This window comes from Gymnogyps californianus, chromosome 11 (assembly GCF_018139145.2).
Source record: "Gymnogyps californianus isolate 813 chromosome 11, ASM1813914v2, whole genome shotgun sequence".
NCBI classification, from domain to species: Eukaryota; Metazoa; Chordata; class Aves; order Accipitriformes; family Cathartidae; genus Gymnogyps; species Gymnogyps californianus.
Window position 1 is genome coordinate 10,498,403 of NC_059481.1, and position 22,689 is coordinate 10,521,091.

At 42.7% G+C, this 22,689-nt stretch overlaps 2 protein-coding genes across 2 annotated transcripts in view; both read left to right on the forward strand.

Moving 5' to 3' along the window:
* The first annotated feature begins 224 nt into the window (after window positions 1–224).
* On the forward strand, window positions 225–12,303 carry ARPP19 (cAMP regulated phosphoprotein 19). Its single transcript, XM_050903060.1, has 3 exons — window positions 225–367; window positions 5,409–5,531; window positions 9,018–12,303. The coding sequence occupies exons 1-3, from the start codon at window positions 323–325 to the stop codon at window positions 9,186–9,188; spliced, it is 339 nt and encodes a 112-aa protein (XP_050759017.1). The 5' UTR covers window positions 225–322; the 3' UTR covers window positions 9,189–12,303.
* A 5,311-nt stretch (window positions 12,304–17,614) lies between these two features.
* The window catches only part of MYO5A (myosin VA), a 105,257-nt gene continuing 100,182 nt past the window's right edge, over window positions 17,615–22,689 (forward strand). Inside the window, exon 1 of the mRNA XM_050903006.1 lies at window positions 17,615–17,683. Within this exon, the coding sequence (XP_050758963.1) occupies window positions 17,657–17,683 (27 nt within the window). The 5' untranslated portion in view covers window positions 17,615–17,656. The remainder of the gene's footprint in view (window positions 17,684–22,689) is intronic.

Here is a 22,689-nt window from a genome sequence, read left to right on the forward strand (position 1 = left end):
GGGTCCCCAGGAAAGCCCCAGGGGCAGTTCCGCAGGGTCCCGGGGACGAGAACCACCGTCCGCCGGCCTACACCTCCCGCCGTGCCCGGCAGCGGGCGTGACGTCAGGGGGCGGAGACGGAAGTGGGTCCTGAGCGGCGCTCGGAGCGCGTCCGTGCCGCCCGGGAGGCTGAGCGCGGAGGAAGTCTGGTCCCGCCGGCGCGCCGTCGTGCGAGCGGTCGCCATCTTGTGCGGGAGGTGGTGGCAGCGCTGCGCTGCGCGGAGGAGCGGCGGTCGCGGCTCCCTCGCCTGCCCTCTGCCCGCCGTCCTGCTGCCGCGGCGCCATGTCTGCCGAGAGTCCCGAGCCTGCCTCGGCCGAGGAGCAGAAGGTGGGTGGCCGGCAGCCTCCGCGCAGCCCCGCCGAGGAGCAGAAGGAGGCCCGCGGGGCTTCTCCCGCCTCCGTCTGCGTGCTGAGGCGGAGCGGGAGCGCCGCGGTCGGGCCTCTCCCTCCCTCGGCCGGGGGAGCCTCTCGGGCCCCCGCGGCCCTTAAGGCGGCGTCTCCCGGGCCTGGCCGCCCTCCTCGCAGCGCCCGGAGCCCCCTCAGAGCAGCGGCCCTCGCGGGGGAGGAGCCCCGGGCCTTCCGCCGCCGCGCAGGAGGGCAGGGGGAGCCGGGCGGCTCTCTCCAGCCGCCGTCCACCGCCGGCTTGGGCGGGACGGGGCCCGGGGCCTGCCGCGGGAGCGGCGCCGTGCTGCAGGCTGGAGCGGCTGGGAAGGCGCGGGCCCTGCCGCCCGCGGCTGGCGGAGGCTGGAGGCGGAGGAGCGGCACCACCATGTTGGCTTCTGCACTTGGGAATTTTTGTTCTCTGGAAAATCGTTGGCGTGCTCTGGCCTGGACGGGCTAATGGCGCTTCCTCGCTCGCTAGACCGGCCTCGGCCCCGCTCTCCGCCGGGTGCTCTGCCTTCCAGGGCGTCCTGGGGGAAAGAACTTCAGCTCACAGTCGCAGCAGCCGGAGACCAGGGATAATCCGGTGGCTAAACTTTTGTTTCACTTTTAGAAAATTTTCAGCTTTTAATGTAAGCTATTTAAGAGGAGAAATATCCAAAACACAATAGAAGTGGCCTGTTCTGGTTAAGGGTTTTAGAAAGAATAACCGGCTGGGTTATCTTGTGATGGCAGTATTATGTCATCTCTGTAACTAATAATCTTGTAGTTTCTTAAGTGGGATTTGGGTTCATAGATGACTGTATGCTGTTAGCAGTTTCCCTCTGTTGGCTGTGACTTCGAGAAGCCATTTGTTTTTTAGTCTTGTCATTGCTGTATGGACTCAGCTGCAATCTCCACAGCTATTTCTGATAGGGAGCGGTTATGAAACACAAGTACTCTTTGAAGGATGCTAGAAGGAAAAGCTTAATCTACCTCAGCTGTCAAGTTTTTGTTTAATAATTCACAGTTTGTAATATGAGTTAGTCATACAAGTAGGCGAGCTTTGGGGGTTAATATGGAATGATACCTTCTCAATAGGTGCGGTAATCAGAACCAGCTTCTATGGCAGGTCTGTTAATCTACTCTTAAATGCGTGTGTTCTGCAGCTTGACTTAACGTTCGTGTTAGGTAGACTACTGAAGGGATACCATTCCTGTTCAAAGCCTATAAAAATAAATCCCGGGTCTATGCAGCACTCCTAGAATAGCTCTGTAATAAGAGCATACTAAAACATGTGGTAGCAAGTTTATTGTGATGCCTTCTAGCGTGTTCTGATGAAGTCAGGTGACTGGGGCTGATTTTGCTGAATTTCAGACTGAAGTCTTGAAATGCAGTGCTTACGCACTGGTTTGAAAAATTACCCTTTATTTGAGAGACAGGAGTCCCTTATTGATCTGCTAGTTTAGTTTTAATCTGATGATATGTTCAAGACAAATTAATAACGTCAATAAAATAAAACTTTGTTTTCTGTGAGTTTGTATCCTATTAGGGTACTGTGATACCAGGGCTATTACGGCATTGCAATATTAACCTTCACTAAAATTGTTTGCCTGGGTAGGCAAAATTGAACATTGACTCAGTTAATGCTTAGCTCTGAAATACTTATATAAACAACCCATTTTGCAGTATTTCTTGATATGTACGCTTAAAAAAGATGAAGCCCCTAAATGAACTTTGAGGCAGTGTTTTCACGATCAGACCACTTTTGTAACATGCTGCAAGAAGCTTGTGCATGTGTTAGGTGTTAAACAAGAGAGTGATATAAATTGAAAACTTTGGCAAAGACCAGCGTTTCCTGTTCTTGGTGTGAAAACTTAGGATAATGGCAGGGGGAAGTTCAGCAACAAAGAAACTTTAGACGTTGGAGAACATATGCTTGGTTGACTGACTCTCTTTTTGCCTTAAAAGTCTGTATTTTTCAAGGAAGCTGTTAGAGGTGGTGCATTTTGTTTCTGGACTGGCTTTTGCCACATCAGTTTGCTATAGAGTTCTGCTGTTGTTGTGTTTTTCCCATTTTCTGCTTTACATTTTGTCTGATGTCTTTTGCTAAAGAGGATGAGCTCTTTATACCAGAGTTTGAAAAGGCTGATGGCTCTTTTTTTAGCCATGTAATTTACTTGTCCAACAGATATGGAACTTTACACTGCTAGTACCTCATTTAAAGATAGCTTTTGCTTTAATCTTTACAGAGTTAGGTAACTACTGCCTTCCTGGTAGATCGTTTTAGTGAAGTAAGCAGACTTCATTAGCTGTGTCAAATTCCTATAGAGAACTGAAATTAGAACTTTTGTGTGGTTGTCACTAGGAAGAAGAGCGTGGTATATCTTGATACCCCCCCCACCCGCCAATCATTTGTTAGTCATTTGGTTGTTGCTTCTGTAACTCAAGAGAAAATGTTGTAAATGTATGAATGGCCTTGCTGGCTTGGGTTAAAACCTTTGTGGCTCAGCAACACATCTCCCAGAGTGCTCAATACCATCTAGTCCACAGAAGAATATAAGGTCAGGACATCTGTGCAGTGATCTTCCCCAGAAAACTATCCCAGGTCTCAGTAATCTGTGGTTTAAAAGCCTTCTGAGCTGCAAATCCATCTAAATTCTTGGCACCCCCTGTATCCTTTGGCAAGGAGTTCTGCAGCTTAACTATATTTTATATGAAGAACTGTTGTGTTAAGGATTTTTTGAACCTGCCATCAGCTGGTTTTGTTTCACACCCCAAGTCTTTGTATTGAAATTCTTTAATTTTTCTTACATAGTTTTTTGAGTCTTAGTTGTTCTTGGTCATCAAGAGTAAGTGACCATAGCCTGTATCCTTTTCAGCTGCATTGATGCATAACACAGTATTTTGTGTTTCAATTGCCTGCTGTGCGATGATTTGTCAGCCCTGTGAGTTTGCATAAATGTCTCCTTTGATGCACCATGAATACATATTTATGTAAGCTATTTATTGTTGGCCCTCTGTTCTTAAAAAATACCTCCTTTTGGTCGGTATTGGCAAAACATGCCCCCTCAAATGCTTTGTCTGTTGGCTCAACAGTGAGTACCCAGTGATTCAGCATTAGATGTTGAAAGTGTTTAGCTGAAAGGATTGCTTTTGAGAAAATCCAGTCAGTGTCGGCATGATAATAAAGCACAATAGGAAGAACAGCAGCTGAAGAATGATCTTTATAACACATGAAAACTCTGGTCTTGGCTAGTATGATATTATTTAGTGAGAAATAGTATAGTTCTGTGTTCAGTAGTGTCGAAACTTTGCCCTTTACATTTATTTGTATTTTGCATTGTATTGCGTAGCAGTATTTTCATCTAATAAAAAGCATGGGTTCCTGCCCTCATAGAAGTTTCTCTTAAACTGTTACGAGAATGTCTGTCTTTCCTTGATAGAACTGTTAATTCAGATTCCCACTGTATTGTGCAAAGCTGTCTTTCAGATGTCTTGGCCTAATGGAGCCGCTAGACAATGTTATAGTCTAAATCTGTTGTTATAACCTTTGCTTCTGAGTCTTTTTTTACCAGAAAAATGTTGAATATTATAGAACTTTGAGCTTTTATAAGAGATATAGGAAAGCACTGGGGTAGGCTGGTGTGGTAGCTCTAGTTCTTTGGCAGTTCTGGCTTAAGTAGCTTCCAGCTGCTTGTGTTCCTCTGTCCTCCCTGCTGCTGTGCTAACATACCTGTTTGTGCAGCTGCTTGGTGATCCAGACTGTGGAAACTGATCCACGTGAAACACAGCCCAAGAAGGGGTGTGGGGGAGGGAAGATAGATGGTTATTTTTCTGTTGAATTAATTTCTGTAACCCGTTCATGTGGAGTACACGCAGTCATGCTGACTGATACAGTGCAAAGGATGATGACACGGATGGAAAAGAGTGTGACGGGGCTGCCTAAGCAATTCTAAGTGGATATGAAACCTTAGTCACAGATGAATGTCAGGCTCTCCTCATTTCAGTGGCAATTCTTCTTTCCTGCCTAAAAGTCTTTCTGTGACTTCAGATGATAATAACAATTCAAGAACTACAGCAGTCAGTGCAAATCAATATATATTTTCCCTGAACTAGCAATGGTTTGCATGCAAAAAAAAAAAAAAAGCCTTGGCCAAATACTGGAAAGTAGCAAAACAAGAATTTTGGATGGAAGATATTTTAGAAATTATCTAATAAAGAAATTGTACTTCATACATCAGATTGCTACATGGACCGGAACAGATGAGTATAAAGTAGAGGTCAGTGTTGAAAGATTGGATGTACAAATTGTAGTTTTTGCCAAATGAGTATCTTCAAATGATTACTTTGAGCAGCCATATTTTACAGTATACTCATAAAATAGGCATTTCATATGACACAAATGCATTGTCCAACTGTCTTCATCCTCATAATTTTAGGATAATTATAGACGTATAGAGAAATACAGTATTGTTGCTATTAATATGATAGCAGGCATGTTTTTGAGACTGAGCTACAGTCTCACAGTGAATATCAACACACTACAGTTAGAGCAGTCATACAAAATAGATTGTGGCAATGCAAGTGCTAGTCTGTCTGTCCAACTTCACGATCAAACAGGGGCAGTTGAAAAAAAAGTCCTGTGGCTCTTGCCCAGCTTTCAACTTTTGTTTGTTCTTAGTGGAACCCTTGTTTTGACCAAAAAATGTTTTTTGTTTGGGGGATTTTTTTTCAAAATTGAATAATTTAGTATAGACTACTTTTATGTGAAAGAGAAATGCGTTGATTAGATTCAAACACATCTTCAGGAAAGGTATCTAAGATGGGAGGCTGAACTCCTACAGTTGCTGTCAGCGTTTGAGAATGTATGAAAATGTCTATTCAAATAATTGATATGTTCACTTGGTAGCAGCAATCGGCATGTTGGTGAATTATCTACAAAGGTATTCTGCATAAATAGTTCATTATAGTATATTTTATTTACAGTATTGCTAATTATCTTTCAGGAAATGGAGGATAAGGTGATCAGCCCAGAAAAAGTTGAAGAAGCAAAACTGAAAGCAAGATATCCTCATCTGGGCCAGAAGCCAGGAGGCTCAGACTTCTTGAGGAAGAGGCTTCAAAAAGGAGTGAGTTCTTTATTGTCCACAGGGTATGGACAAGAAATTCCAAAATTCCTGTATCTGTGATTTTTTTTTTCCCACTCCACAGGCCTTTGCATGAGTAAGAGAGTGCTAAGAAATTTAAACTTTGTCTGTGAAAGCGCAAGGAAGAGGAATTTGTTTCCCCAAAACAAATGCCAAATTGGCAGGATAGCTGTTTACAGCATCAATGGCTCAACTGCACTTTTTAGAAGAAATTAAACTTATAAGCTGGCTCATTGCTGCTGTGGTAGACTTCATAAAAAACATTATAGTAAACATGAAGGGTCAGAACCTCATCCCTGTTTTGTCCTGATCTTATCTTGCCCATTCTTATGTCCCCATAATGTATGTCCACTCTTATTATCCATGTTTTTAGTACATGAAAGCTTAGTGTCTGCTGTGTTAAGCCAGGCACCATCTGACATCAGTGGCTTGAGAATGGCAGTGTAATTCTGAATATACACCCTAACCAAAAAATAATGATAGAAGAATGAAGAGTGAGTTAGTATTTCAGTATTGTTCCACATTTAACCAGTGTCTGTTATTTTCTTAGTTTTTTCTTAACTGTTTATTTTTTTATTTCAATTATTCATCAAGTGATTATGTAATGCCTTTCAGGCAAGCTAGAACTCTGTTCATCACTACTTCTGATGGTGCTTTCATTGCTGTCACGCTGTTTTTTTTTTTTTACTATTGTCTAGGCCCTTTGAGTGCACGCAATGATTCCAAGTATAAATCCTTCGCAAACCAGCTGTTGGAGTTCAGTGCTGATCTAATTCTGTGCTATCTGGTAACATCTCCTGGGAATTGTTACTGTTGGCAGGTTTTTTGGATAAGCTTTCTCTTATAAGTTGGAGCATATGCAGCATAGTTAATGGCTGCTGCGAATGGGCAGGTGGTAGATTAGGTGACTCCTTTTGTGAGTTATGCTGTTACATGGTCAAAGGCAGCCTAAATGAGACTTCAGTGGGTTCAGTGTATGTGTAGACACAGAAGGGAGAGGGTAAGTATCTGTTGTGATGATAATTGAGGAAAACAGACCAGCATCCATTGCCTAAGGATTGATGGCCATAAAGGAATTATGACTGCTTGCACTCAGTGCAAATGTGAGGAAAACTCACCACCACCAATAACAATCTGTATGATATCTTCATCTTGATTATTGCACTATTTAATGCAAAAGTTGTTGCAGCCTATTTTTTTCATATTTGAGCAGAGGTAGACCAGTATGCATCTTAATTGACTAAGTGTTGGGATTTTGCTACTTTGATGAAAGATGACATAAAGTTGTGGATTCCAATTCTTAATCTGCCTTCTTCAGTTTTCCACTCCTGATGTGGTGGTAATAACTTTCTTCCATTTTTATGATTTTTGTTTAGTGTGCTCAGTGTCTTAAATGAGGAAGCATCTTTACTTGATATAGATGCCTGGTGTACATTGGGCTGCCTGGATTGCTGAAGTTTAAAATAGAGTGAGGATAGTGAGTGTGCTTTCAGATAGTTTGTGACACGAAGACGCTTGGACAGACATAGTCAGTTTGAAAGGCATGATCAAATACAGGCCATCTATGAGAAGCTAGAGTAAATCAGAGGAAAATACAGGAATAAGTTAAACGAAGAAATGAACTGATATTCTAATGCATGAAAGATGGTAGGTTTTCTCAGATATTCTTCTAAATGTATGTAGTCAACTGTAGCCCAGATTTTCTTCGATTTGCAACTAGGACACGCTCTGCCCATTGGTATTTGCTCTCCAGAAATGTTCTGCATTGGGTGCACGCACCATTATTAGCACACTTTCTCCAGAATAAGAGTAGATGAGAACCATGCTACACTACGTTCCTGTAGAGGGATTCTATTTGGAGCTCTTACGTGGACAGAAATAGATATCTGTTAACAGCAGTAACACATCGAAAGATTGAGCAATTCTGTTATTACCTAGATACTGTTTAAAAGTTTCTTTTGGTTGCTTTTAGTCTTGAAGGGCAAAATATGAAAGCCTTTTTCCAAATCAGATTTTGTTATAACTTGAGGTCTAACCTGCAGATGCAGTGCTAGAACATTGTGGTGTAAATAGGGATTACACCATCAAAAGGATTGAATTGGGAAGGTTTATGAATAAAAGTGTGTGGTTCACATGTACTACTGGGAATGTACATGTACTGCTGGATATACATGGGAAAAAGAGATTTGGCAATTTTAAGGCTCTGGCAGGGAACATTTAAAGTCTTCAGGAGGCCTTGAATAAACCTTCCTCCTGCCCACCCTTAGGTAAAGGCCTGTTAAGTCAGGTGTTCAAATTATTTCTAACAACTGCTGCTGCTGAACACTTTGCAGCTGATTAGTACTAATGCAAAATAAAGAGTATGGTAGTAACATGCTGCCTGGAAGCACTTAAACATAGCAGGTAGTGATGGCTGTTGTTGAACTGACTGAGGAATAAGCCTGTATAAAGTGAACGAGGGCGTGTTCTCTTCAGAGATGATTGTGATTGTAAGCAGCAGTTGCTAGGGTAAATCTTTTTACTGAATCTAATTTTTTTGGCCTCATATGACAATCTGTTCAAAATCATGGGTTACAGGTACCTTAACAGTAGACCATATAGTAAGATGTAAACAAAATACAACTTTTCCTGCAAAATGTGTCAATGAGCAGTTGAAGACTTGATGCAGACCTTGGATGAAGTTCCATGCCTCATCTTACCATGATGCAGATAAATTATAACAGTCATTTGGCTTTAACATCCATAGATAACTTAATATTTTGAGAAATGTGACAACAAAAAAAGACTGTTAAAGGTAATGCTAATAAATTTGCTGAAATATTAAGGAACACTGTTTCAGAAATTCAAACTTAATGTACTCACTTTTGTATTCAGAAGAAACCTGGAGTGTGGGATAAGAATTTCCTTCACACAGTGCTTTTCAGAAGGACTGCACAGTAGATTTGACTTCGCTAAATAATTGGTTTGGGAACTTTAGGGACTATAGTTTCACTGTTTTAATGTATGCAGATAAGATGTTTTCTTGTTAGCATGCAGTTTCATGCTACTTTGATCTTCTGGTATGATAGAGCAGGCTCTGTTCTCCAGCTTTAGTTCATGCATTGTTTGGTTATTCTGTGTAGCAGAACTTGTTCACTGCAACAAAATTTACAGACCCCAAGGTTTCACTTTTGGGAGACCAGAGCTCTTGGGAAAACCAGGGCGAAAATAATGTTCATGTATGGTGTGAGTTTAATGGTATATGTAAAACCTTAACTGTATACTTGCCTATTGTTAAGAGTTTAGCTATGTGTGCTTAACAGTCTTGGTAAGATTTTTTTTTTTAATTGACATAGAGCTATCTTGCCAAATCGGAAAGATTTTTATAACTTTTTAAAATTTAAAGAATCTATTTAACCATGTAATAATTCAGTGTATGCATCTGATAAGATTCCAGGCTTTTAAATATATGTGTGTTTTGTCTTCTAGCAAAAATACTTTGATTCTGGTGATTACAACATGGCTAAAGCAAAGATGAAGAATAAGCAACTGCCTACTGCAGCTCCTGACAAGACAGAAGTCACTGGTGACCATATTCCTACTCCACAGGATCTTCCACAGCGGAAACCATCTCTTGTTGCTAGCAAGCTGGCTGGCTGACGAGAACAGCTGAACTGCATGATTATTCTCATTCCTGTTATTTCTCCTGAATAGTTATTTCTCACCCTCACATCCCCCTTTTCCTTTCTTACACTAAGTCATGAGACTGACAGCTTTGCAGGTAGTGATAGCATGTGCTGCTATTGTAAGGGAGTACTGTTAAGAGTAAAACGTGTAGTATTTGGACTAGTTGAGAACAATGCACTGATTAAAAAGGACAAGTTTGGTTAGAGCAATGTAATCTACTTGAAAATGTACATATTGCCCATTTCCTAGTGTAGGACTGGTTCCAGCAAGTGACATCGCAAGTTTTACAACTTCTAATGTTTCTGCTTTTGTTATTTCATCTTAATTACAGCATATTTGTATTTAATATAACCTCCAGTTGTGTTGGTTTTTTCTTCTGTGTTTGGGTTTGTTGTCTAAAATAGAGGTTTAGACCACAAGTTGCTAGATGGTAAAGCATGTATAAAAACAAAGACAGGGCTCTGATTGAATTTTGTTTCTGCTTTTGAACTTGAACGGCCTTAAACCTGTTTCAGCTTTAACAATAGAGTTTTTACTTGGGCAATATTTGCCCATTCTGGTGTAACTCTTGTGAATCTAGTGCTTATTGACAACTGCCTGTTGAAGCTGGTATTCTTTTCAGTTCCGTAGCTTAGGACACACTTTTGTTGAAGATGTGAATGAAGTGTGCATGTGCATAGACTGTTGAATTCACTCTTGTGCCATTTTTGTAAATACAATAGTTTTGCACAACCTTTTGCAAACGTCTATTAGTTTTACATTTTAAAAAGCAGATAATGTGCCAATCAAAGCACAAGTGATTCTGTATCTTTCGAAGTCTTGTCCTGAAACTAAGAGCCCAGAATCTTGCTACTGAAAGTAAAAATTGTATACCTGAAATTTGTGAAACACATTTACAGTTGACTCAGCCTTATGCTTTTGCGGTTGTATGTTCTGTTTCGTAACAATGTCCAGCATTCAAATATAAATCTGGAATTTGTACCTATATTTGGAGGCAAGTGCCCTTTCTGTTCAGCAGCTCTTTAAGCTTTTAAAGCTGAAATGCCGTGTCTGATGACATGGAAGATGGCTAAATGTACTGTTCTAGAGAGTTTCCTATGTGGCAAACACCAAATCTAGGCTTGCTAAAGTTTGATATGCAATTGTCTTTGGGCTATTTTAGACTTCTGGAAGCAGAAGGGTATAATTTTTTTTTCTTGGACTCCTGAAGTGGTAGTAAACTATCTCCTTTTCTCTTTCTTATACAGCAGCCCCTCATTGGCTTTGGGGAAACAAAGAACTGGAAGTGGTATTTGTATGATGACCTATTGAGAAATAGGTAGCTTTTCATGTCAGAAAATAGGAATGAACTTCAGTTCATCTTTATGACGCAGGTCGTAAGTACTAGATTGCCAAAATACACAGTTGATGCTAGACAGGTAACTTGATGCATTTAAAAGCATGTTTGTTCAATGAAATCAGAATATTAAAAGTGCAGTATGATCCATAATGTAATTGATTTTCATATAGGTTCTTTGGGAGTATAAGAAACTCTTTAAAAAGATCAGTTTACTGAATACCTTTTTATTTAAAGAAACAGTTCTGAAACAGCCTATTAAAAACAAAGCACCAGTGTGGGTATTGTAAGAGAAAACACTCTTAAAGATGCCTGTTTTTAGAAGGATACACTTTGTGTTGACATATTCAGAAAGGTCTTAACAGGATAAAGGACTGCTAGTCAAAAAGAACGCTGGCCCGTATTTTCTGCAATGTTCTCTTCTAAAGGTAAACATAAGGAAACGATCAAGAGAAAATGAATAATCTTAATTTGGTCCTGTTTTGATCAGAATATGAGCAAAGTATATCGGTGTCTATATAACGTCTTCAGTTCAGAGAATTCATTGCAGAGAATTTCGAAATTGCTAACCTGATTCTTTTCAAGTCTGTGTAGCCCTTTTCTAGTAATTAAATGGGCTCTGTCAAGCCTATCCTTATTCCTTATCCTCCACTAGTATTATAAAGAATTTGTGATTTTTGCAGAACAGGTTGAAGAAACGGACCGACTTGACTTCTTTTAAGTAAGAAGTGAGGCTGGGAGAATAGCAAGGAAACTGGATGTATTGAAGCAAACTGCTTTTTATAGATGTTTGTCCTAATGTGAAAATCCCTCTTTATTTTTGTATGTATAAATGAAATTGAAACTTAATGATAGGACTGGGCCTGAAACAAATTTTGAACAATTCAAGGTGACTTGCTGTGTATTGTCTGGCGCCACTATTCTGTAGCTCACATAAGGTGGGCTTTCCTGATGTTTGGGAAGGTTTAAAAAAATAGCCATTTAAATTTAAACATTCCACTCAGCTACAACGCAGCTTGTCCTGCTGGTTGGACAACACAAGCTCTTCCGATGTTCACTTGGTGACTTGCAGTTCTTAAGATTACTACAAATTCAGCTATGAATATATTATCCATGTGTATATTTGAAGTACTGTAATACTAACTAGGTCAACGACTGATAATGAGCCTTCACATCTGACAGACCTCAGCAGCAGGCACAGCTATTTTGATTCTATACACTGTAGAAAATTTAAGTCCAGTAATCGCTTAACAGTAAATCAAACATGACTGCAAATCGATGCTTACTTTCAGCTTACTCCAGCAAGACAACTCAGCTATCCAAACTTATGTACATAATGTATTATATGAGTTTTACCATTTGATAATTGCCTTTTTCAAAGAAAACCTGTCCACACTGTAGACTGGCAGTCCCTTTCATATCTTGCCTTTAAAGATAGACAGTGTTTAGTTATTAGGATAGTACTCATGTAGGCTTATAATAGCAGATAGCACCAACATTTTATTTGAGATAGTTAAGTGGATTAATTACAACTTCACAGATATGTCCCCGAATCTGTAGCACCAAAGGCTTCGCTCTCATTGTTCTTGATGTAGTAGGACAGTGTTTGTGTAAAGGCCACAGGAGTACATTTTGTTGGACATATTTACACCCAGTCAAGATGTTAAGGTGGTAAAAATGTCAACTGTTCTTTACAAACTTACACATTGTATAGTATACAGAATAAATTGATCTACTTAGTTTTTATTGCAATGTGGAGATTTGTCTCGTCTTTACTGTGGTTTCCTAAAAGATACTGCATACTTCGGTATTCTCTATGGAAAATTTCTAAAACCTAAATCTTCCTACTCTGTATCATTAAAAATATGACTGGGCTTTGGTTTCTAGTATGTTAGACTACAGAATTACTTTAATGTAATCACATTTATATATATTTCAGTGCTTATTTTTCTAATAAGGCAATTAAAGCTTATTGTTTGAAAACTCCGTAACAGATGATTGTTTTGGTCCCTTGCACTGAGTGAAGGGGATATCTGGGAATTAGCTTGGCATATAGAAGTTTGCATTGCTATAGACTATTGGCCTGAATATGGCAACATTTCCAAGAAATCAAGATGCTGGAAAAAGTCCAACTAATTTCATATTCAGACTGTGACTTAGGTGCTGATCTTTGCGCAACTTGAAGTTCCACGTGGTATATTTACACAATTAGCTTAGTCACCAAGGTCATAGTAACACCCTCTATACTCTCCATTTCTAACAAACTGAGGAGAAAAATGTCCAATTTAAGTAGTGGCATTCAAATACCATGCTGAGGCAGTGCAAAGGCTGCATTAACACTGGTGTTAGTAACCTAAAGTAACTTCCCTGAATCTCTGTATGGGGAGTGGCATCAATCTTCAGGCAAAGACAAACCATTTAAATGCAGGCTTATTGCCCAAATCTGTTTCTAATTAGAGCTGAGGCAGGTATGGTTTCACAGACTGGCACTCAGAGAAGCTTTGCGTTTAGTGGCTGTGCTCGCAGAGCATGACCATGTTATGCAGGAGGGAGGCAAGATTACAGTCACTTGTTTATTTGATGGCTGGGGGGCTTTCTGTGAGCTTGGGAAGAACAGACTGGGGGAGCGCGCAAGCAGGATGAATGGGTTTTTTGTTTGTTTTTTTAACTTAAAGCGGAGTTGGGCTGAATGTGTGGTTTGATTGATTATTCCTGCTTTAGTAAAAGTGAGCCACCCTTTTTCAGATTCACGTCTTTGGCTTTTTCATCCCAATTTCTGGCATCTATAGATCCAGAGTAACTTGAAATCTGAAAAGTTCCATGCATACTCAAAGCATTTATTCCCATTAAATATCTTGAAAATGTTTCTGGAGTACTAGTACAGAGGCAGACAGCCTTGAGCTCAACTGATGTGCTTGAAAAAGCTTTCGTTTAGGGGCAGATGACTGAATTGTCCCTGTCTTTCTCAGGCAGTACATCTTTGTTACAACAAGGATGCTGCTTGATGTATGTTCATGATAAATATTCTTGCATATTTATAGCAGGTACAGAAGTCTGTTTACTTACTACTTTGGAAAATATTGACAAAGCCTCCACCGATTTCACATGGATGTTTGTTTGACTGGTTTAAAATGGGAAGATGGAGTACTTTTTGTTTCTGACTTTGTCTAAATTTAGTAACAGATTTCAGTTGGGCTTAGTTTTTCTACCTTATTGCAGAACAGTGTTGTAGCTGTTATTGAAAGAGGAATATGGTTGGACAACCTGTCAACTTCCCTTGACAATATTACAGAATAATCAAATAACTCATTGACATTCCTCGTACAGGGAGTCTCCACAGAAACTGGATTCAACCTCTGCTGGTACTTCTGTCTGTGTTAGCATGGTAGGGTTGTTTCCTTACTGGGTTTGAGGAAAAAACAACTGTAAGAGTATTCCTTGAGAAAGAGGATTTGGATTTTTTAAATGCGCAGCATTGAATTATATGGCTGAAATTACAAGGATGCTTAAATGCAAGAATGGGAGCTGTGGATTCTTCTGAACTTCAGGTCTGTTCTCAGGTGATGGTTTTTATACTGTTGGAAAAAATTTGGCTAATACATTGAAAAGAAACATACATGATGTTCTAGGGACAAGAGAAATCTTTCTACTATAGGCGTCGATGGATCGAGACAAGCTTTCTGCATGTGAATTTCATCATGTAGGTTTTGTCTTGTCTTTTTTGTAAGGCCAAAACTCCTTGAAGTAAATCCCAAATGTTGCCGGGAGAATATGTGCATGGTACATGATTTTATTTCTTCCTACGTATCTCTCGCGTTACATTTCAGAGTTCTTAACTGGTAACTGTTCCATCAGTACTGGCTGAAACCAGCCGTGTTTGTTTTCTACAGCTAGAATTTGCAGGCCTAATCCTTGTAGCGTGGGAATATAGGAAAGGGGAGGAGGAGGACTTTAGCCTATGAATTCCTCAGTTAGCTTTGTCTGTCTTTCCAGTGAAAGCTGCTTGGAGTTAAACTGATGGACAATGTTGAATATACAAATGCTTTTCTGACGGAGTGGATAGGCCCATCCACTGTGCCACGTAAACCATCTCATGTTCCTTATGTTACCACTATATATAATTTCTGTGCCTCTCATGATTTCCCTTTTTTGTTTGGCCGACAGAGAATCCACTGCCCGCTTGCGGTACAGTGTGACAACAACAGAATAGGAAGCCCTAATCGAGAAGGGAATTTTTCTGCCACAGTTGAACAGATCATGGATGCAGACAGAACATAGATGTAAGAAAAAAGATAGGACAGATGCTTTGTATTCACTTCTGAAAAAAAAATACATAAACTAATGTTCCTCAATTCATAGGAAGATTATTTTCTATCTTTTTTTTGATTGGGTTCAAATTCAGTATAAAATTCTGCATGTGGACTATCAGCTACATCAGCCATACATTGTCAGCTGGAATACCCTGGGATATATGCTCTGAAATCAAATGCCATAAATGATCTTTTTGAAAAGATGCTGTGCAAGATATGAGGATATTTAAAATCTTGCCAGCAAATGTTTGATGCAGGAGACCCATCTTAAAGTAATAATTAAGTAGTCAGTCTAGATACATTACAAACAGGTTGTTTCTTGGCAACTTTCAGTGCCCCCAATTCCTGTCCTTAATGACAGATTTGAAATCCTGGTTTATGCAAATTGTGTCAAATCATAGCATATTTTGGACTCGGCTATCTATTTTTTGCTGGGGCTTATAATTACATTTGGCTCCTGAGCTCCAGCTGTGAATGGCTGATGCAGTAATCCACAGTCCAAGCGAACTCCTGAAATGAGTGTCTTTGAATTTAGAATAGATATCATTCTGAAGAAAGGGTATTAAATATTGGATATGAAGCGGCACACAGTCAGAGGGGAGGTTCAGATCCCTTCTGAAAACAAAACTGAGATTTCTGTGGTTCATACATCCAGATTCTTAGATTAAGCCTGTTAAAGGGGGATGATCGCACTCTTAAATGAACCCCAGATTGCTTTTGTGTGTTACGCATGAAAGATGACTGGTATCTTTAGTACAGATCTCTCTGTTTTGCCACAGTGTACACGTGAAGAGCAGCTGTGCAAACTTCTTAGCCAAAAACCTCACCCCTGACCTGGACAGCAGTTCGCAGGAACCAGTTCTGGGCTTCTCGTAGGACTGAGAGCAAATGTCCGGCTCTGCTGATGGGAGTGAGCCTCCTAGGCATGGGACAGTAACAGTAATCGTGGTTGATAATGGTGGACATACTGGCAGAACATGGGAAGGAAGGTATTTTTTTAATTCAATTCTCATTAGAGTTTCAACTCTGAACTCTCCCAGCAAAATCAAGAGGGTTTTTTTAACCTCTTTTCTGAATTTACTAACCTTAGTTTACTAGCAGTGAAGACCATGTATCTGTGCCTAATACAAACAACTCCAGGTAAGGCTCGGTATTTTCATCTTAACTATTTTTCTTTTTCATCTGTACTTGCTACTTTCTCCATCTCTTTTCCTTCAGATAGCAGCAGTAAAGTACAGCTAGATAATAGCATTTATTGGGAGTGTTTATTTTGGGAGTGGAGATAGCTTGATTTTTATTTCTGGCTGTTACTAAGTTGATGAGTGATTTTTGAGCAGGTCACCCATCTCTTTCATGACTCATTTTCTGTGTAGAACAGGTTCGTCTGTTTCTTTGATAGTCACAGCAAGTTTCAGGGGGAGTACAGATACTACCCACTGAATACAGAGCTGTTATCTAACAGTTGAATTTTGCAGAGATGATACCACTTAAAAAGTCAAAGCACTTTGGTGGGGAGTGTGGCAAAGATAACTGTTTCAAACTTGTTTTGTATTTTGGACCACTTGGACTGGTAGGATGCATTCCCAAGGTGGAAAAGGAAAATACAGATAGTAATAGCTTGAGTTCTGCTGTCAAAAGAACTCTTGCCATAACGTGAGCTGTAGAAAACACCCATTAATGATTCATAAAGCAATGAGGTGCCATCTCAAGACCTAGCCAGAACATGGGTTATGCTTTTCATTCCCTTTTGACATGGATGTTAAACTTTTCAAAGATGTGTACCTTCATTTCTTGGTGAGAACTGGACTTGCTTATCAAAGGAACTGTTATGGGCCCAATTCTCTTCAGTGTTTTCAGTAGTGGTTTGAATGATAAAGATGCAATCAAGCTGGAAGAGGCTGTAAACAATTTGAAGGATGGGATCAGAATCAGAGAGAGAAAAAAAAAATGGAAAACTTGGCACCTGAGAAATACGTGCAGAAATACACAATGGGAGTAACGGGATAAGCGGTAGGATGGCAGCCAGGCACACAGAGGCTGCCGTAGGCTGTAACCCAGATGTAAATCCAGTACGATGAGGCTGCTGCACAGAAGGCTCATCTCCTCTTTGCGTTGAGAGGAGAGTTGCCTGTGAAAGGAAGAGATCGTTCCCCTGTACCTGGCGCTGGTGATGCCCGGCCTGCAGAGCCTGCGGGTCTGGGAACCGCACCGCAAGTTGTACGCGGGCTGGAGAGCAGCAAAAATTACAAACGTCCCTGATGAAGAAACGAGTAATTTGTTCAGTCTAGGAGTTTAAAAAAAAAAAAAAAAAAGGCAGGGTCAGGAGAGGGGAGGAATACCGGTTCTCGCACAAAGCGGGAGGCCGCCGTGGGGCCGCGCCGAGGCGGGAGGAGGAGCGGGCTGAGCCGGCGCTGGCGGCGGGGCGCGGGAGGCGGACAGCCGCCGCGGGTCTCTCGCAGCCCTGCTTTGCTCTCCTCCGCCCTCGGTAAAACCCGTGCCGCGACCCTCGGGGGTCGGGCAGCGCGGAGAGGGGAGCGGTCAGCGTCCGACGGCGGCGGCGGCCCCGCGGCACGCCGCGCTCCGCGGGCAGCGGCCCGCCCGCCGGTGGGAGGCATCGCGCCGCCTGCCCGCCGCTCCCACAATGCACAGAGCGGCGGCAGCCCCGCCGCCCGCCAGGTAGTAACATGGCGCGCCGCGCCCGGGCCGCCGCCTGAGCATCCTCCCTCCCTCCTTCCCTTCCTCCGCCTCCCGCCGCCGGGCTGCCGCAGAGGGGCCGCCCGCCCGCGCCCTGCGCCATGGCAGCCTCCGAGCTCTACACGAAGGTAGGGCGGCGGCGGGGCCGGGGGCTGCGCGGGGGCGGCCGGGCCGCGGGGCGGGCGAGGCGGTGGCGGCAAGGCGGGGGGGGGGGAGCGCGGCCCGGGCGGGCATCCCCGCTCCCCGCGCCGAGCGGAGCGAAGCGACGGAGGGAGGGAGGGCGCGGGCAGGGGCCGGCGCTGCTATCCGCGGCCCCGGCAGCCGCCCCGCGGCGGGGTCGCGCCGGCGGGAGCCGGCGCCTCTTCCCAAGATGGACTCGCATCCCGGCGGGCGCGGGGGCAGGTCCCCGCCGCCGGTACGTGCCCGGACCGGTGAGTCACGGCCCCGCCGCGCCGCCGCTCCTTGGAGAGGCTCTGCCCGCCGGGCCGGGCCGGGCCGGGCCGGGGGCGGCGGGGAGGCAGCGCCGCTGCGGCGGCGTCCGCCCGCAGAGCACCGCAGGGGAGCCGGCCGTGCTGCCCTTCCCGTCGTGGGCACCGGGGACTTGCCGGGAGCAAGCGGCTGGGGCGGCTCAGCCGGCTCCGTAGTGATGCGCCGCTCCTTGAAAGAAGCGCTTTGGGTTAGAATAGCCGTTCCACGCGGTTCTGTGCTCTTCGGTTGTCTCCTTCAGAAATATCGTCCTATTCCTTGTAGAAAAACACCTTCTACAACATAGGCGCCTTGATATTAAGCTAACCTTTTTGGTGACACTGCACCTTTAGATTATGTTTATTCTTTTGGCAGTCGTTCAGAAGCCCTACAGTCACCAATGATGCAGTGCATGACTCTCATATGCTTTTTAAACGGACATTTTTCTAATATTTTTAGTCTTGTGTGTTAGTATCTCATCAGCTTCTACCCGGAAACAGTTACTGCCCTACGCATCTTGATGATGGCAATGCCTGCAAATCGAGAGCTGTGGAAATGATTGTTTTATCCGCTAGCAATGCATTGTTTTGCATTTACTGCTCTGTGTTGATCTAGTGCAAAAATCTGAAAAAGATGACAGACCACAGGTTTTTAAGGGCAGAAGGGATGACTGGGGTCACCAGAACTGAGCACCACAGTACAACATAGCAAGCTCCAAATACTTCTTTCAAAAAGCTTGCACAGTCAAAGTGTGTTTTATCGAAAGCTATGCTATCTAGATCCTTGAGCCACTTTATGAAATACTCCAAAATTATCCCCTCATACAGTCTTATCTCTCCTCATACAGTCTAGCTCACTGTATGAGGAGAGAAAGAAAAGGAAACAGCCTTTTTGTTTTGGCATGAATAGTTCACCTTATTTGTGAGTCCTCCCACTCAGATGTGGTGGACAGCACATTGACTGTGCAACACTACAAATCAACACTGAACAGTCCCTTCAATAGGCTTGACCATATCTGAATAGTATATTTGTGTAGGAGAGATCGAATGTGAGGAAGTGAGGTGCACGCCTGCACCCCCTAAAGAATGCTAAATACATTAGTTGATATGAGGCATCTTGGTGTCTTGTGTCTTATAGAGGAGTACCTCTGTTAACTGTCATTGCAAAAAAGGATGAAAATTAGCATTCTAGTCAAGAGAGCAGTGGTACTGCAGAGTTGTTCCCGGGCGCCCAATGGACCTCCTCTATGTAAGGAGTTAAGGAGTTTTTTGGAAAGGTATCCTTGATTTATCTCTCTCTGTGGATGTTCTTATTATGGAATTAAAATGTCTCATAAAGAGTTGATCAGAAATACTTCTTTTTTTTAATTATTTTTAAAAATTTCCAACCCCATCTGTCCTTGAATTCACTTCCTTGAGTGGTTAAATCCTTCGGTCATAAGCTGCCGCAAAAATGTGGGTGTCCTGTTGTCTTGGGACTGCGTTACAGTGGAAAGCTCAGGGCCCCTTGTAGTTCCCGAGGAAGGCATGGCTCTGAATCGAGCGCCAGGATAGGAAAGCTGCTGGGCGTTCAAGAGAGACTGTCTGTGCTGTCTTCCCTCTCTGCTGGCTTTTTCCCCAAGTAAAGCCGTCATGCTGTTTAAATTACATTCAGTATCTCATACTTGATTAAGTAACATAAATAATGGATTTAAGGTCCTGGCACGCAGAGGGAAAAACAGCAAACACAAAGTCAAACAAACGCAGGGATGATCCTCCAGTAGGGACTCGCTGGGTGACGAAGGCCAGCGAGATTGCTTCTGTGCTTTACTCTCACACCACAGGCTGTTCTTGTCCTCTTTAGAGCCATATGTAGGCACAGAAAGAGCGACTTTCACATCTTTTTTATACTGGCAGGCAGAGTCAGGATTGTCATTCAGGACAGCTGCTTAAAGTACCAGAGCTTCCAGTATAGCATCGACAGTTAACGTATGGTATTGGCACAGACATTTTGCTGGCAAGCAGGGTAGGGTATGAATTTGCAGCACATCGTTGCTGGCTGTGCGTGTGCGTGTGTCCTGAAGCGAAGTACCTGGCAGCTCTTGTACCCCTCTCCCACTGGAAACCCACGTCCCAGCTTGCCTGAGTTGTTCAGGTAGCTGTGTTCATGTGAGTTACTTGGAACAACAGCTGGTAAAATTATGTTAATGACTGGATAACCAGTGTTGCAAAGAAGTTGTCAGCATCTCTTCAAATGTTGCCTGAGAGTGGGAGAAGCAGACTTCTTATTTCCAGCTATTGTTTGTGGAAATGGGGCTTTCTGCTGTATGCTTCAGTGTGTCCAGTTTTGCTAACATGCACTGTTAAGCTTTCAAATTTGGTTTCTTTGCATGCCAGCATAAAAATAGCACCCACTATCCCAACTACATGTGCCATCTTGAAATAGCTTAAAGGAACTCTTATTTTCCCAAGCTAATTATTTTTTGTTCGAAACCAGCGATATACATTTTTGAGGAAGTCGTGCCACTCCTGTGAAAATCCTATTCCTTTGATTCATCCAGGTGTATATCTAAACCTGGTGACTCTATAGACAGCCTCATTGTTGCGCATGGTAGTAGTTAATCTGGAAATTTGGATTTAAGTAAAAGGACTGGCTCTATTACACGCACAAGCCTGTTGTGAACAATGGGCCCAAACTGTGCCAGACTTTGTATTCCTGTGTCTGGTGATGCTGCAAATACAGACTCTACTTGAAGGCATTAGCTTCAATTTTGGGGTGCAGCAGTTTAAAACTGCTCCATGGGTTATATCCCAGGCATTCTTATTTACAATATTATGCCTCTGAGCTCTGTTTAACTTGTCCTGTTGGACAGCTATCGCTGGCAGGTTGGTGGTCCTGCTGTAAGATCGTTTCTGAAAGTTTTGGTTCTTTGACTTTGGAAACAAACTTAGGAGAATCGCGATGTGTTTCCTGAATCACCGTAGCTCTGCTGAGCAGTGCTCAGATGTAGTTGATCAGCATTTCAGTAACTGTTGACCAACAACAGATATATGCATACTTCTGCTGACCCATAAAAATTGATAGGGACAATCTAGGCCATGCGTTGGCTTTTGTTAAGTGTAATCTGCTTTCCTGGAAATTAAGAACAAGTGAGAATGCTTTGCCTAGAGCTGGAACTTATCTGACTTCTCCACACTGGCCAAACTGCCCCGTTTCATGTTAGATGTCACCTTCAGGTGTGTAAAACCAAGCCCCAGCACATGCTGTCATTGCCTGTACATGAAAATTAACAAAGCGGATCAGGCACTGTGTTTATGCTGCCTCTTTTAAAGTCAGAGTGAAGAGTTGACATCATTCAGTCATTTTTGTGCTCCGTTTCCATCCTTTTTTCCCTGGGTTTGAGTTGTTTCTGTTTCATGCTGTGCTTTCCTAGAGCATGCTGCTTTGCCCTCTCAGGATTTCTGTTTCAGTTTTGTATGGCTGTGTGCAATGCGCTTATTTATTTATTTATCCATTCAGTCAGACTTTAATTTGTTTTTATTCTTGCTGCTACCAATATGTTTGTCCCTTTCCAGTATCTTTGAGATGAGGGGCAGCTAGCTCCAGCTAGCTTGCTCCTAACTTAGGGCGTAATCCCATTTCAGTTAAACTGAGTGGAAATACTCCTTTGAACATAGAGGAATCAGTAAACAGTTTTCGCTGGAGAGCACGGTCTGGGCAAGCTGAACTCAGTAGCTGACCTTCAGTCCTGCTGCTGTCTCCTTGAAATGGTTCAGTTTGAGGGTTTATAAGCAGTAAATTGAGTTAGGGAAGTGTCAGAGGGAACTGCATAGAACAAAAAACCGCTTGTGCAGTCCCCAGCGCCGCAAGGAGCCCTTTCTTGCTTTCCTGGGGCTGTCTGCAGGCTTCGGGTGTGAAGCCAGGGTGTTACAAGACTTGGTCTTCCCCTTCACTTGTGCTGGGTCCTTGCAAGCGAAAATGGCAAAAGGCAGATTCTGACCGGGTTATCGCTCTTCTTGGGTACGTTAATGGTACATGGGGAGGAAATACAGCAAAAACCAACCTGAGTGTAAGAGAGAAAATACAGCTGTATTTCCAAATTTCTGTGCTTATTAGTGGGCTTTTCTTGGGGGTTAAAAAAAAGCTGCCTTAATTATATAGTCTTGTATATTGCTGTTCAAACTATTGCATGTGACTTAAGTGTTTTCTAAACATTAAACAGTAACCAGTTGTCTGAGTAGATCGCTGCTTTGTTCTGCCAGAGCTGTGCTGCCCAGTAATGCAGAGATGGGAGTCGTTCATCTCCGCACACAACTTGGGTGTCCTGCTCTGCTTCTGAGTTGGACCCGTGCCGTTCAGAGCAGAGAGGCTGTTGCAGAAATCAAATGTGTACTGTCAAGCAATTACATCTGCAAATGACAGTGAACCTTTATAGTATATTTTATAACTGTATCTCTGCCTCTTCTAAAAATCTAGTGCAGCAGCAGAAGAGGGGATATTTCAGTTGCTTTTCTGCTTCGGGGACCTGCTGTCACTGGAATAAATGCGATGGCAACTCTGCCAGTGACAACTCACAACTGTGTGCCCCAACTTTATTCCTATTGCCTTTAAACTGAAGGTGCTGGGGATATAATTACCCAACAGTCTAACAATACTTGGTTTAACCTAACCTTGACATTTTATTGTGTTT